A 14366-nucleotide genomic window follows, 5' to 3' on the forward strand; every position below is an offset into this window, starting at 1 on the left:
TGGCCCAGGGCTCTGCAACCACCGCAAGCTGTGGCTGGGTTGCAAACTTGCTCGGACTCGATGCCGTTAGTGGCAATTGCATCCAGTCCGTCTGCTCCAGGAGAGTTGGCAGCTCTAGCTGTGACCCCTGCCTGGGGCTGAGAGGGGTGCAAAAACGGGAGAAGAGGGAGGCAGAGCTCAGCACCCCCACCCTAAAAAAGGTTCCAGCAGCATTGCCGGGAGAAGAATAAGTCATGCACACAGGCAGTGACAGAAGAGGAGGAAAGGAGGTTTTGAGGCAGGTGGTGACAAAGTGGAGGAGGATGGGAGCACAGTAAGAAATAAAAGATCGCATTGCACTTGGAATGGGAACAAGTCACTCACTAAAGAATAGCCGTACTGGGTCAGACCAAAGGTCCGTCTAGCCCAGTATCCTGTCTGCTGACAGTGGCCAGCACCAGGTGCCCCAGAGAGGGTGGACCGAAGACAATGATCAAGTGATTTGTCTCCTGTCCTCCCTCTCCAGCCTCTGACAGACAGAGGCCAAGGACACCATTTTATCCCCTGGCTAATAGCCTTGTATGGACCTAACCTCCATGAAATTATCTAGCTTCTCTTTAAACTCTGTTATAGTGCTAGCCTTCACAGCCTCCTCTGGCAAGGAGTTCCACAGGTTGACTACACGCTGTGTAAAGAAGAACTTGCTACCCATTAATTTCATTTGGTGTCCTCTAGTTCTTCTATTTAGGGAACTAATAAATAACTTTTCTTTATCGGCCCTCTCCACACCACTCATGATTTTATAGACCTCTATCGTATCCCCCCTCAGTCTCCTCTTTTCTAAACTGAAAAGTCCCAGTCGCTTTAACCTCTCCTCATATGGAACCCGTTCCAAACCCCTAATCATTTTAGTTGCCCTTTTCTGAACCCTTTCCAAGGCCAAAATATCTTTTTTGAGGTGAGGAGACCACATCTGTACACAGTATTCCAGATGTGGGCGTACCATAGTTTTATACAGGGGCAGTAAGATATTCTGGGTCTTATTTTCTATCCCTTTCCTAATAATTCCTAGCATCCTATTTGCCTTTTTGACCGCCACTACACACTGCGTGAAAGTTTTCAGAGAACTGTCCACGATAACTCCAAGATCTCTTTCCTGATTTCAAGTATCAGAGGGGTAGCCGTGTTAGTCTGAATCTGCAAAAGCGGCGAGGAGTCCTGTGGCACCTTATACACTAACTGAAGTGTAGGAGCATAAGCTTTCATGGGCAAAGACCCACTTCGTCAGATGCATGTAGGAGCCCTTATGCTCCTACACTTCAGTTAGTCTATAAGGTGCCACAGGACTCCTCGTCGCCTTTCCTGATTTGTCGTAGCCAAATTAGCCCCCATCATACTGTACGTATAGTTGGGGTTATTTTTCCCGATGTGCATTACTTTACACTTATCCACATTAAATTTCATTTGCCATTTTGTTGCCCAATCACTCCGTTTGGTGAGATCATCTTGGAGTCCCTCACAGTCTGCTTCTGTCTTGACTATCCTAAACAGTTTGGTATCATCCGCAAACTTTACTACCTCACTGCTTACCCCTTTCTCCAGATCATTTATGAATAAGTTGAAAAGGATGGGTCCCAGGACTGACCCTTGGGGAACACCACTAGTTACCCCTCTCCAATCTGAAAATTTACCATTTATTCCTACCCTTTGTTTCCTGTCTTTTAAGCAGTTCTCAGTCCAAGAAAGAACCTTCCCTCTTATCCCGTGGCCATGTAATTTACACAAGAGCCTTTGGTGAGGGACCTTGTCAAAGGCTTTCTGAAAATCCAAGTATACTATATCTACTGGATCCCCCTTGTCCGCATGTTTGTTAACCCCTTCAAAGAACTCTAATAGATTAGTAAAACAGGATTTCCCTTTACAGAAAACATGTTCACTTTTGTCCAACAAATTATGTTCTTCTACATGCTTCACAATTTTACTCTTCACTATTGTTTCGACTAATTTGCCCGGTACTGAAGTTAGACTTACCGGTCTGTAATTGCCAGGATCGCCTCTAGAGCCCTTTTTAAATATTGGTGTCACGTTGGCTACCTTCCAGTCATTAGGTACGGAAGCCGATTTAAAGATAATAGCTCAGCAATTTCCCATTTGAGTTCTTTTAGAACCCTTGGATGAATGCCATCCGGTCCCAGAGATTTGTTAACATTAAGTTTTTCTATTTGTTCCAAAACCTCCTCTAATGACACTTCAATCTGGGACAGTTCCTCAGATTCATCACCCACAAAGGACGGTGCAGATTCAGGAATCTCCCCAACATCCTCAGCCGTGAAGACTGAAGCAAAGAAATCATTTAGTTTCTCCGCAATGGCTTTATCATCCTTGATTGCTCCTTTTATAGCTCGATCATCTAGGAGACCCACAGGTTTTTTAGCAGGCTTCCTGCTTCTAATGTACTTAAAAACATTTTGTTATTTCTTTCTGAGTTTTTGGCTAGCTGTTCCTTGTACCATGATGATGGTTCTTTGAGATGGTGGGTGCATCCTTGCACTGTCAATTGGAGAGTTTTCTTAGCAGTGCCTGGCCACTCCATGCCTGCACAGTAGCCACTTCATGGTGCTGTTTGCATTCATTGATTGCACTTGCGGTATGGCTCCTTCCATCTCTTCTCTTCCATGGAATCTGTTGTAGAGACTCCAAAGTAGAGAGAAGAAGAGAGGGTAGTAGACCACCCTTAGGCAGCCTCATCTCGAAGAACCATCATTACTGCACAAGGTAAGTAACTTCATCTTCTTCGAGTGCTGTTTCTGTGGGTGCTCCACTCTAGTTGTCTATAGAGCAGTGCCCCCTTGGAGGTGGACTTTAGAGTCATGCCTGAGTCATGGATCAGAGGACAGCCCATCCCACCATGGCTGCAGGATGGGACCAGCTGTAATGGCATAGTGTCTCCCAAAAGTATGCTCAGAGGATCATATTGCTGCCCTTATATGTCCTGCAATGGGACATCTTTCAAGAATACTGTTGATGCTGCTGCAGCTCTGGTGGAATTTGCTGTTACTCAGTATGGTGGCTGCTTGTTATGTACTGTGTAGCAAGTATATACACAAGAGGAGGTCCACTTGGAAAGTCATTGAGATGAGATAGCTTCACCTTTTGAGTGTTCAGCAATAGATTGAAAGAGTCTGGGAGATTTACAGAAAGGTTTGGTCCTGTGGTGGTGAAAGGCGAGGGCTTGCTTAACGCCGAGTGTATGGAGAGATGTCCATAAGGTGTCCTTGTGCGGCTTAGGAAAGAAGCCAGGTAGATGTATTGGCTCATTGATGTGAAAGGTAGAAGCCACTTTTGGTAGAAATTTGGAGTGCAGGCGTAATGTCTGCCATGAGGCCTGCTATCTCTCCCACCCCTCTAGCTGAGGTAAACACTTCCAGGAACGCCACCTTCATAATTATATAGAGAACATAAGAACGGCCGAACTGGGTCAGACCAAAGGTCCATCTTGCCCAGTAGCCTGTCTGCCAACAGTGGCCAGCACCAGGTGCCCCAGAGAGGGTGGACCAAAGACAATGATCAGCGATTTGTCTCCTGCCATCCTTCTCCAGCCTCTGACAAACAGAGGCCAGGGACACTACTTCTGTCCCCTGGCTAATAGCCTTTTATGGACCTAACCTCCATGAAATTATCTAGCTTCTCTTTAAACTCTGTTATAGTCCTAGCCTTCACAGCCTCCTCTGGCAAGGAGTTCCACAGGTTGACTACACGCTGTGTGAAGAAGAACTTTCTTTTATTAGTTTTAAACCTGCTCCCCATTAATTTCATTTGGTGTCCTCTAGTTCTTCTGTTATGGGAACTAATAAATAACTTTTCTTTATCCGTCCTCTCCACACCACTCATGATTTTATATAACTCTATCATATCCCCCCTCAGTCTCCTCTTTTCTAAACTGAAAAGTCGCAGTCGCTTTAACCTCTCTTCATGTGGGACCCGTTCCAAACCCCTAATCATTTTAGTTGCCCTTTTCTGAACCCTTTCCAAGGCCAAAATATCTTTTTTGAGGTGAGGAGACCACATCTGTACTATTCAAGATGTGGGTGTACCATAGTTTTATACAGGGGCAGTAAGATACTCTGGGTCTTATTTTCTATCCCTTTCTTAATAATTCCTAGTATCCTATTTGCCTTTTTGACCACCGCTGCACACTGTGTGGAAGTTCTCAGAGAACTATCCACGATAACTCCAAGATCTCTTTCCTGATTTGTCGTAGCCAAATTAGCCCCCATCATACTGTACGTATAGTTGGGGTTATTTTTCCCGATGTGCATTACTTTACACTTATCCACATTAAATTTCATTTGCCATTTTAATGGCCAATCACTCAGTTTGGTGAGATCTTTTTGGAGTCCCTCACAGTCTGCTTCTGTCTTGACTATCCTAAACAGTTTTGTATCATCTGCAAACTTTACTACCTCACTGCTTACCCCTTTCTACAGATCATTTATGAATAAGTTGAAAAGGACTGGTCCCAGGACTGACCCTTGGGGGACACCACTAGTTACCCCTCTGTGAGTTTTTGGCTAGCTGTTCCTCAAAATCTTTTTTTGCTTTTCTTATTACATTTTTACACTTGATTTGACAGTGTTTATGTTCCTTTCTATTTATCTCACTAGGATTGCACTTCCACTTCTTAAAAGATGCCTTTTTGTCCCTCACTGCTTCTTTTACATGGTGGTTAAGCCACGGTGACTCTTTTGAAGACAGCAAGTGGCTAAAGGTTCAAATAGAGGCCTTATGAGGTTTGTGAGGATGTTGTTTAAGTCCCAGGGAGGTGTAAGTTCCTGAATCACTGAATATATTATTTGGAACTCTGTTAAAATCATTTGGTGATGGGCTAGGAAAAAATTGAGGAACCATCAATTGGCTCATGGAATGTGGTAATAACTAACAAGTAGCCCTTAAGGGAACTAATGGTCCTGATCCTCTGCGATCGAGCAGTGGTATGGTCCAGGTGATAAGAAAGGTGTTTCCAAGGTATCCCTAGTCAGAACCTGCTCTGGAGCAGAATTGGTGACATTTGCGATTCTTGTGGGTTGCGAAGAGCTTGATGTAAGAAACTCCCCATTTGTGGAATATTGCCTGAATGATTCTAGGTTGTATCTTTCAGTCGTGCTGTTCAGACAAAAGGCGACTGAGCCCGTACAGCCATGGTATTCTGGGTGCCAGGTGACTCCCCATACAGTAAGGGAATTCTTCGAGAAGATTAGGAAGGTAGGAGTGTTTTGTCTTTTGGCTGGGCTGTTCCTGAGGGAAGCAGCCAAAGACCCGAGGGTGGGGACACAATCCTGGTTTAGAGGGGCAGCTGGAAAAGGGTGAGTTTGAAGAAGTTTGTGATAAAGTTTCAGTGTAGAATTAGCTCAGCATTTTTGTTTCTTCTGATTTGTAATCTACTTTGATCTGCCTGTTCTCACTTATTAACACTTAAATCCTACTGCTTGTACTTAATAAAATCACTTTTATTTTCTATCGAACCCAGTGTAAACAATTGTTACCTGGAGGGGCAACCAGCATGTACATTCTCCCTTTCATTGCTAAAGGGAGCTTAACCAGGTAATTCATTGGGTGTTTTCATCCCATTTGGGGAGTGGTATCCCAGGAAGCTGGGCCCTAAACTGCACTCTCCTTGGACCTGAAGAGGTTTAGCATCTGTACTGCTTCTCAGGGGTGGGGGAATGATCTCAGGGTGGGAGACCAGCAGAGCTGGTCCAGCAGGACCAGGCGGTGAGAAGCCTCATAGAATGGGAAGGCGAGTGGCCATGTCAGTACCTCGGGAATCACCCCCAAGGGGTCTTCTGTGACCTCACTCCGTCACAAGGGAGATGGCCAAAAAGTGTAGAAAAGATGGGTGTATTCTTGGTGCTAGGGAAAAGTCATTCAGACCTTCAACCAATGTTTCAAAACTGCTGTTTTGCAGCAGACGGATGGCTTCTCATGGTTTCTGTGTTGTGGTCTAAGCCTAACGTTCAGGTTTAAAAACTGTCAGGGTTCTTCAGTGTTTTCTAAAATGGCATCAAATCCAAGCATGTTATGTACTTATGGACTGTGCTTAGGTGAATATCAAGATACAACTTCCCAGGAGGTGAATACTGATGAAGATGAAACCAACGTCAATGGGCTTTCCATTCACAAACCAAGTAATAAGACCTAGAGCTTGTATCAAACAACAGTTATTCCCTTTTAGCCTGTGTATCGAAGTTTTAATTTTGAAAAAAAAATCTAATAGTGAAATTATTTTAAGATTACCTCAGATTATAAATTCAGGCCATGGATTTGCCTATATTTAGCTCTATGTTTTAACAGGTTTGCTACTAGCATTATTCATTGGTTCTCAGAATTTTGCTGAAAATTAAATGGAGGTCAGATATGCTACTCCCTTGGCAACGGGAGTAGCATAGACAGACAGAGGTTAAAAGTTATATACTAAAACGTTACCTGAAAGCCCCGCTGTAGTCGTAGTATTTCTCCTTTGAATTGCTCTCACATTTGTTCTGCCCAGATGCATCCCCTTGACAAAGCTGACAGAGGGATTTGGGGTAACTTACAATATTGGCCCCAGGAACGCAGCTTGCACTGAAATATTCACTAACAGCTATAAGTGAAATTAAGGTAACAATATTTTAGCAATTAAAACCAAAATGGCAAGACCACATTTTAGCAAACCTTAATTATATATCTGCATACATTTAAAAAGTGATAACAGTTTCTGTCGGTTTTTAAAAATGATTTGTAACTAAATACACTGGGCTAAAAGCTGATCTGAGCAGCTTCACGCAACAAAACAAGGGGGGGAAAATCAGCTAGAACCTAAGGTTCTTGTCTATGCGAGTGCTTCTGCTCTCCAGGGAGTCCACATTCATGCCAATGTTCAGTGACAAGGCCTCTCTGGAGAACAGGTAACATCCCAGCAACCCTTACCTTTTGGAACATCACATCCCATCATTGACATGCGGCCACTATCAATGAGGTAGCCAATTGGAACATTCCAGCCAACTGTTCTGTTGATGCCTGTGTGGCATGACCTTACGCCCTTCAAACTGTTGATGCTAATGAAGGAGTTTTTTCTGACAACAGCCACTGCATAGTATGAAATGCCAATTTCTACACAGAAACAAAAAGGAAACAAAATGAAACTTATGTAGTAAAGGAATTACAATAAGAGACATTGACCTGGCACCTTTTTATACTCTTTCACATCCATATTCAAAAGGCACACAGCTCACATTTCTGGTACATCTCTACTGACCTCAGTAATAAGTTTGGCCTGTTGTTTCTTCCTGTTTAAATGTTTTTGTAAATTAAGCTTTACTTAGCAGATATATTTATACTTTAATTTGTAAGAGAAACTCCCCATAATTACTTTCTAGTTTAATTTAATTTGTATTTTATAGCATCAGGGCCCGAGTATGAAGGGGAAGGCATTATTTTCACCAGTTTATGGTTGATGTGATTCACAAATTCATAAAATTTCATGTCAGAAGGGAGCATTAGATCCTCTAATTTGACTCTTGGACATTAAAATTCAACCAATTACCCTTATATTGAGTCAAATAATTTGTGTTTGACTAAAGATAACTAGCATTTGACTGAAGCATACGTTCCAGAAAGGCATCCAGTCTTGAACTGAAGACATCAAAAAATGGAGAATCCACCACTTCCTTTTGTAGTTTGGTTAACAACCTTCATCGTTAAAACTTTGTGTCTAATTTCAAATTTACCTGCTTGTGAGTCTTAATCTAGGAAACTCATGAACGCTAATGGTACAAGTACTATTAACTTATTCTCTGAAGACTTCAGGCTGTCACCTATGGCTTGTCTACATTCACAATTCTCTTCACCTGTCCCTCCCAACACCCAACTGCACTAGCAGTTCCACCAGTACCATTGATGACAATGGTGGGAGCACAAAAAAAAATGGTTACTTACCTGCAACTGTTGTTCTTCGAGATGTGTTGCTCATGTCCATTCAAATGAGGTGTGCACGTGCCACATTCCCAGAGCAGTTCCCAGAGTGGTTTTCCCCCCAGCGGTACCCGTCGGGCTGGCAGGTCGTCCCCTGGAATGGCACTGCTATAGTGGAGCATAAGTACCCCTGCCGGCACTCCCCCTCCTCAGTTCCTTCTTCCTGGCGACGCTGATGAAGGGGAGGTAGGGGGGGAATCGAATGTACATGAGCAGCACATCTCGAAGAACAAGTTACAGGTAAGTAACCCTGTTTTCTTCTTCGAGTGGTTGCTCATGTCCATTCAAATGAGGCGACTCCCGAACTGAAACCATATGGAGGTGGGGTTGGAGATACACTCCTAATGAGACACAACTCAAGGGTGATGAACAACCAACCAGAAATTTATTTAACTGAATAACATGACATAATAAAGGAACGCAAGTGAGGTATTTATATCATCCATACGATATATAACCCCCCCCCCCCTTTTTTTTTTTTAACAGAACTGAACCGAGAACAGCAGAACCCAAAGCAACAGCATCCCCGGCCTGTTGGGTGAGCGCGTAGTGCAACGTAAACGTGTGGACAGAGGACCACATGGCCGCTCTACAAATCTCAAGTATCGGAACTTGCGCCCCAAAGGCTGTGGAGGACACATGCACTCTAGTGGAGTGTGCCTTAACCTGGGGCGGCTTTCTGTGCGCATAACACGCCCATATACTTGAAGAGCTCCAAGTGGACAACCTTTGCACCGATACCGGCAACCCCTTCATGCTTTCCACAAAAGCAATAAACAACTGAGACGATTTGCGAAAGTGCCTCGTTCTGTCTATGTAAAAGGCTAACGCCCTTTTTGCGTCGAGGGTATATAAAGCTTACTCCTTAGGGGAGCAGTGTGGCTTTGGAAAGAAAACGGATAAATATATGTCTTGAGACATATAGAATGATGAGTACCACTTTGGGGAGGAACGCTGGGTGGGGGCGTAGTCTGACCCTATCCGCCGAGAACACCAAATACGGTGGTTCCACCGTCAGGGCACGAAGCTCAGACACCCTGCGTGCCGAGGTAATGGCTACTAAAAACACTACCTTAAGGGAACATGTGGCCAAGGGCTCAAAAAGTGGGGACATAAGCCTGGTGAGCACCAAGTTCAGATCCCACTGAGGCACAGGTGCCCGCATGTGAGGGAACAACTTATCTAGCTCCTTTAGAAACCTTTTGACTACCGGCTTCGTAAACAGGGCTCTGCCATCAAACCCCGGGTGGAAAGCTAACAGGGACGCTAAGTGCACCCTGAGCAATGAGGTAGACAGGCCTCCTTGACGCAGGTCGAAGTAGTTGTCCAGTACCACCGGAAGAGGGGCCAGACATGGATCTATGCCATTCCCGGAAGCCCACAGGGAGAACCTTTTCCACTTGGCAGCATAGGACAACCTGATAGTCGGTTTCCTGCTACCCAGCAGAACCGCCTGCACCCCCTGCGAGCAAGCATGCTCAGGCTGTGTTAGCCATAGATAAGCCACGCTGGAGGGACTTGATGTTCGGGCGTGTAAACGTTTCGGACCTTCGGACTAACGCCACTAACCGTGTCCACCCGTGGGCGGCGATGTCTGTTAAGGGCAGCCACGACATCTGCTGCACTGCCAAAACCCCCACTAGGAGCACGAGGCCTACGCCTCCAGTACTTCGGTTGAGACACCTGGAACCGAGGCCTCCCCGGCTGTCTATTCAGAAGCTGCCTCCTCTGAGGTGCTGGAGTGTAGATGCCTAGTGACCTAAGCGTAGACCTTGTGTCCTTCAGGCTATGCAGCCTGGAGTCTCTGTGCTCAGAGAATAGGGCTTTCCCATCGAAGGGCAAGTCCTGGATTGTGGACTGACATCAACCAGGATCCCTGACACCTGTAGTCAGGAACTGCGGTGCATGACCACGCCAGATGCCATGGTCTGAGCCGCCGAGTCCACCACACCGAGGGAAGCTTGCAGGGCTGTACGGGCGATAGTCCTACCCTCCGTAGCCATAGCTGCAAATTCCTGCCTACCATCCTGGGGCAGCCTGTCCCGGAACTTATCCATCACCTGCCAGGTGTTATATAGGCATAGTGTCTGAGACCTCACTGCTGTACCTCACCTGCTGGTTAGCAATGTGCAGTTGGACTCCACCAGTCGCATAAACCTTGAGTCCCAACAAGTCCAGGTGCGTTGTCTCCCTGGCCTTAGGCATTAGCCCCGGCTGCCCTTGCCTCTCCTTTTGCACTGCCGCTTGGACCACCAGCGAACCTGGAACTGGATGGGAATAGTGGTGCTTGTGCCCTGCTGCAGAACGTAGTACCTCCTCTCGAACCCCTTAAGCATGGGGGTTATGGATGCCGGTGTCTACCACAAGGCAGCAGTGATCTTAGCCACTGTTTTGTTAAGCGGCAGGGCCAACTTTGCGGGGGCACTCTCAGTGAGGATGTCGACCATAGAGTCGGAGTCCTCAGTCACCGGCTCCACCGGCACCTCCAGATTAGCTGCCAGCCTACGGAGCAGTTCCTGATGGGACCTGGCATTCATTGCCGGCATAGATGGGGCCAGTTCTGCCAGGGCCTCATCGGGGGACAATGATGATGAGGACTCCCAAACAGGTCTGGGGTCTTCCATCATCTCTGCAGAGTGGACCGGCTGCTGGGGTTCCACACAAGTGGGTTGTGGAGTAGCCACTGGAGGCACTTCTCCTAATTCCCCTTGCCTCTGTGGGCTGTCCACCTGGGAGGATGGAGGAGGCCTTGACAGCGAGGCAGACAGTGTGCTCCTTCTCTGAGAGACACTGGACATACGTGAGGGTGGCATCGGGGCCTGCCACTGATGATAGGCCTGGGGCATCCAAAAAGGCCAGGCCAGCTGAGCCTGCGGGGGCCACATCTGCTGGAACTCCTGTGGCACCAGCTGGTGCCAAGAATGGGAGCGGTACTGGGATGAAACCCGAGACGAACTCACAGAGCGCAGCGACTCTTCGAAAAGTCTGACGCCAACCAGGGCAGTGCCGTGACGGGCTGCCCAGGAGTGAGAGTAGGCCTGTACTGAGCCATGGACTCCAGTTTTCCCACATGGGTTTGTACAGGCAGGTGCAATAATAGCCGTGCCGGGACCCTGGTGCCGGGCAACTGCTGTACCAAACCGAAAACAGGGACTGATGCTAACAGTGCTGTCGGTGCCAGTGCAGGCGCCGGTGCCAGCATTGCTGGTGCAGGTACCGGTGCAGGTGCTGCTGCGGATGCCGGTGCAGGTGCTGGTGCCAGTAGTGGAGCAGCCCCCACCGGTGCAGTGCGGTGATTCACCAGTGCCCTCATCGACGCCGTCGGTGCAGGCACTGACTCCACAACCAACGATGGTGCCGGCAGCAATGCCCGTGCCTCCAAAGTTACTGGTGCTGACCAGGCCCCCGGTTTAAAGGAAGCTACTGGTGCCACCATGGCCCCTGGGGGACGGGGGGGGATGGAGGCAAGGCCGTCAGCCCGATGAACTCACGAGCTGCCTCGAACGTCTCCAGAGTGGAGTGCGCCAGTCTCCAGGGTGGGTCAGTCCTCCTCTTCTGCGTGCCCCTAAAACTAGTACCAGGAGAGTCCAGGCCTGGAGAACGATGGTGCCGGTGCCGGTCCCCATGTGCCTTATGGCTGGGTGATCTTCCCCTGGAGTCCTTCACCCTTTGGAGCCGGAGACTGCTACCGGTGCCTCGGTGCTGACGTCTTCGGTACCCCGGTACGGGAGGATCCCGGTTGCGCCTCCGGCACTGAAGCTGGTGCACTGCACACCGCGGGCTCTCTAGATGGTGCTGGTTGGAGAACTGACTCCATAAGCAGCAGCTTTAAGCAGGAATCCCTTTCCCGCCATGTACACAGTTTAAACCCACGGCGAATTTTGCATGAGTCTGTAAGGTGGGACTCTCCCAGACACTTTAGACAAGCATCGTGGGGGCCTCCCTTTAGCACAGGACACACAAGGTTAAAAGCTGTGTGGACCTGGCATCACCCTCTCCCTCTCTAACTAAGTACCTAACAGCTACAATACACAAACAACAATAACGAACTAACTGCCAACGGGCGAACAAACTATCCTAGCTGGGATCTGTACGAGACAGCAAAGCTCCAACGACCGTCATGGGCGGTAAGAAGGAACTGAGCAGGGGGAGCGCTCGCAGGGGCACTTATGCTCTGCTGTAGCGGTGCCACTCTGGGGGGCAACCTGCAGGCCCGACAAGTACCGCTGGGGGAAAAAACGCTCCAGGAACTGCGCATACGGCGTGCGCACACCTCACGCAAATGGACATGAGCACCCACTCAAAGAAGAACTGCCAGTGTCTTTGAAGAGCTGATTTTAGCTAAGTAAGAGGAAAGGGGAAGTTAAAATGCTAGTGGGCTGCCTACACTAGCAGTCCCATCATGTTACCATGGAAATAGGGATAACTGAAGGAACATGCTAATGTAGACAAAGGCTGTGCCTGAGTTCCCTCTCAGTGAAACAGGGACAGGTGGTCAGATTTACAGTCTGTACTTATCTGAGGCCACATCTATACTACCTGTGGATGGGATGCCTCAGAGATCAATCTTTCTGGGGTTCGATTTAGTGGGTTCTAGTAACAACCTGATAACTGGAATTCTGAGGGAATCCTCCACCCCGTCGATGCTCCTACTCCTCGCAAGGAGTAAGGGAAATAGAATGGAGCATTTCTCCTGCCAACCTCCTGCTGTGGGACCCATGACTAGGGGCTCCAGACAATTAGGGAGCCACCAAAAGAGTGCTAGAACCTCTGTAGCAGGGATCTGGGTACCAGTGCCCGAACTGTGACCCTGCCTCATGCTCCTTCTCTTTCTCAACCCCTGGCCAGGCCAGAAGCCAAAACCAGGCCATGCTAAGAGCCACCCATGGAGCCCATGCCATTGTGGGGAGCTCCAGACTCTCTGACTGTCCTGGGAGCACAGGGTGCCCAAGAGTGCAGGTGGTGAGTGCAGGACTCCCTGGTCTGGCTCCAGATTCTGGGCTGGCCAGAGGGCAGAGCCTCAGAAGGAAGAGGAAGAGCAGAGTATGGGGCAAGGTTACCAGGAAAAGATGGGTGCCACTAGCAGAGAGTGTGCTTCACAGCAGGAGAGCTGATCTGCCCACTACAAAGCACAGACCCTACCATCCCCACTCTGCACCTACGTCCATGTTAAAAAGTGTGGGGGGGAGGGGCGCGTGGTCCTCCTTGCCCCCTCTCTTTTCTGGCACCCTTTGGATATGGGGGGCCTTTACCGCTAGGGTGTGCCCAGAGCCTGAATAAATCTTAATCCACCTCTGCATGTAACAAATCACACTTCTGGCTCCTCTATCTGGTCATTTTCCTTTCCTCTCTGACTTCAGAATGAGCTAATAGTTGTTTTAGGAAAAATAAATTTCTGTTTTGATGAAAGGACAGTTTCCTTTCCCTTAGATATCACCACACTGTGACCTTCCTTCATTTATAACCACTGCATAAACATGTAGGAAGACACAGTCCTTGCCCAGAGATTAGACCGTAAACCTCAATTCTTTTGTGTACACATACCTTGATCGTAGACTTCTCCAACCACAGGTTTCAGATTATGTTCTTTACCAGCTTGATAAATAGCGCCACCATCCAGTGTCACAGCATCTGCCAAATTATTCTGTGTAAAAACAAAGTCATAATTTATACTTCATCACAGCTGTTAACACCCCTTCACCAGCTGAGAGCAAAACTTTTATAAATTCAATGACCCTTTGCAAACATGGTAGATATTAATCTCTAGCTGGCCAGGGTGTTCTCTCATAGTCTTCTGTGTCATTCAGATTACTAATAAACAGAGAGAATATGTCACACCACTCTGCATAGCCAGATTTGGGTCTTTAATATAAAACCAGGGGTGAGGTTGTTCCTATTGCTGTTGAAAAGCACAGGACTGTGGTGACTCCACTCTACAGTTTCAGAAAGGTCACTGCATTTTGCTGATGTGAGAGAGTTTGGAACCCAACATTTTTTACTAGTTTGCCCCACTTTTAGCTCTCCATTCAGCTCTAGGGAATCCTCTCAAACTGGAAGGTAGGGATAAAGGTACAGGATCATACATTTAAATTCATGATCTGAGGCACTTTGTGGCAATTTTTTTTTAAGGATTAAAAATACTGATACCAAAGACAAGTGTGCTCTTTTTTTAAATGTATGCTGGTATAAAATATCAAAAACAAAAAATGTCAGCAGAGACCTGGGCATAGTTCTTGGAGAGAAGGATTTTCTTCCATAGTAACTTTGTATTTGAATGTGTTCATCATGAAACTAGGAACAAGTGCCGCTCATATTCACCTTAAACAAAATAACAGTTCTGAGAGTGTCTTTGCTCATTTGACTTTTCTCTTCACTCC

General features: G+C 47.2%; 1 protein-coding gene across 2 annotated transcripts in view; it reads right to left on the minus strand.

Moving 5' to 3' along the window:
- The window catches only part of MELTF (melanotransferrin), a 61776-nt gene that overhangs the window by 32295 nt on the left and 15115 nt on the right, over nucleotides 1–14366 (minus strand). For both annotated transcript variants that reach the window (XM_025188106.3, XM_006129846.5), the window contains 3 exons: nucleotides 13534–13633; nucleotides 6946–7128; nucleotides 6463–6619 (listed from right to left, as the gene is read on the minus strand). In XM_025188106.3, the coding sequence (XP_025043891.2) occupies nucleotides 6463–6619; nucleotides 6946–7128; nucleotides 13534–13633 (440 nt within the window). The remainder of the gene's footprint in view (nucleotides 1–6462; nucleotides 6620–6945; nucleotides 7129–13533; nucleotides 13634–14366) is intronic.

Source organism: Pelodiscus sinensis, chromosome 10 (assembly GCF_052426305.1).
Source record: "Pelodiscus sinensis isolate ZL-2025 chromosome 10, ASM5242630v1, whole genome shotgun sequence".
Taxonomy (NCBI): domain Eukaryota; kingdom Metazoa; phylum Chordata; order Testudines; family Trionychidae; genus Pelodiscus; species Pelodiscus sinensis.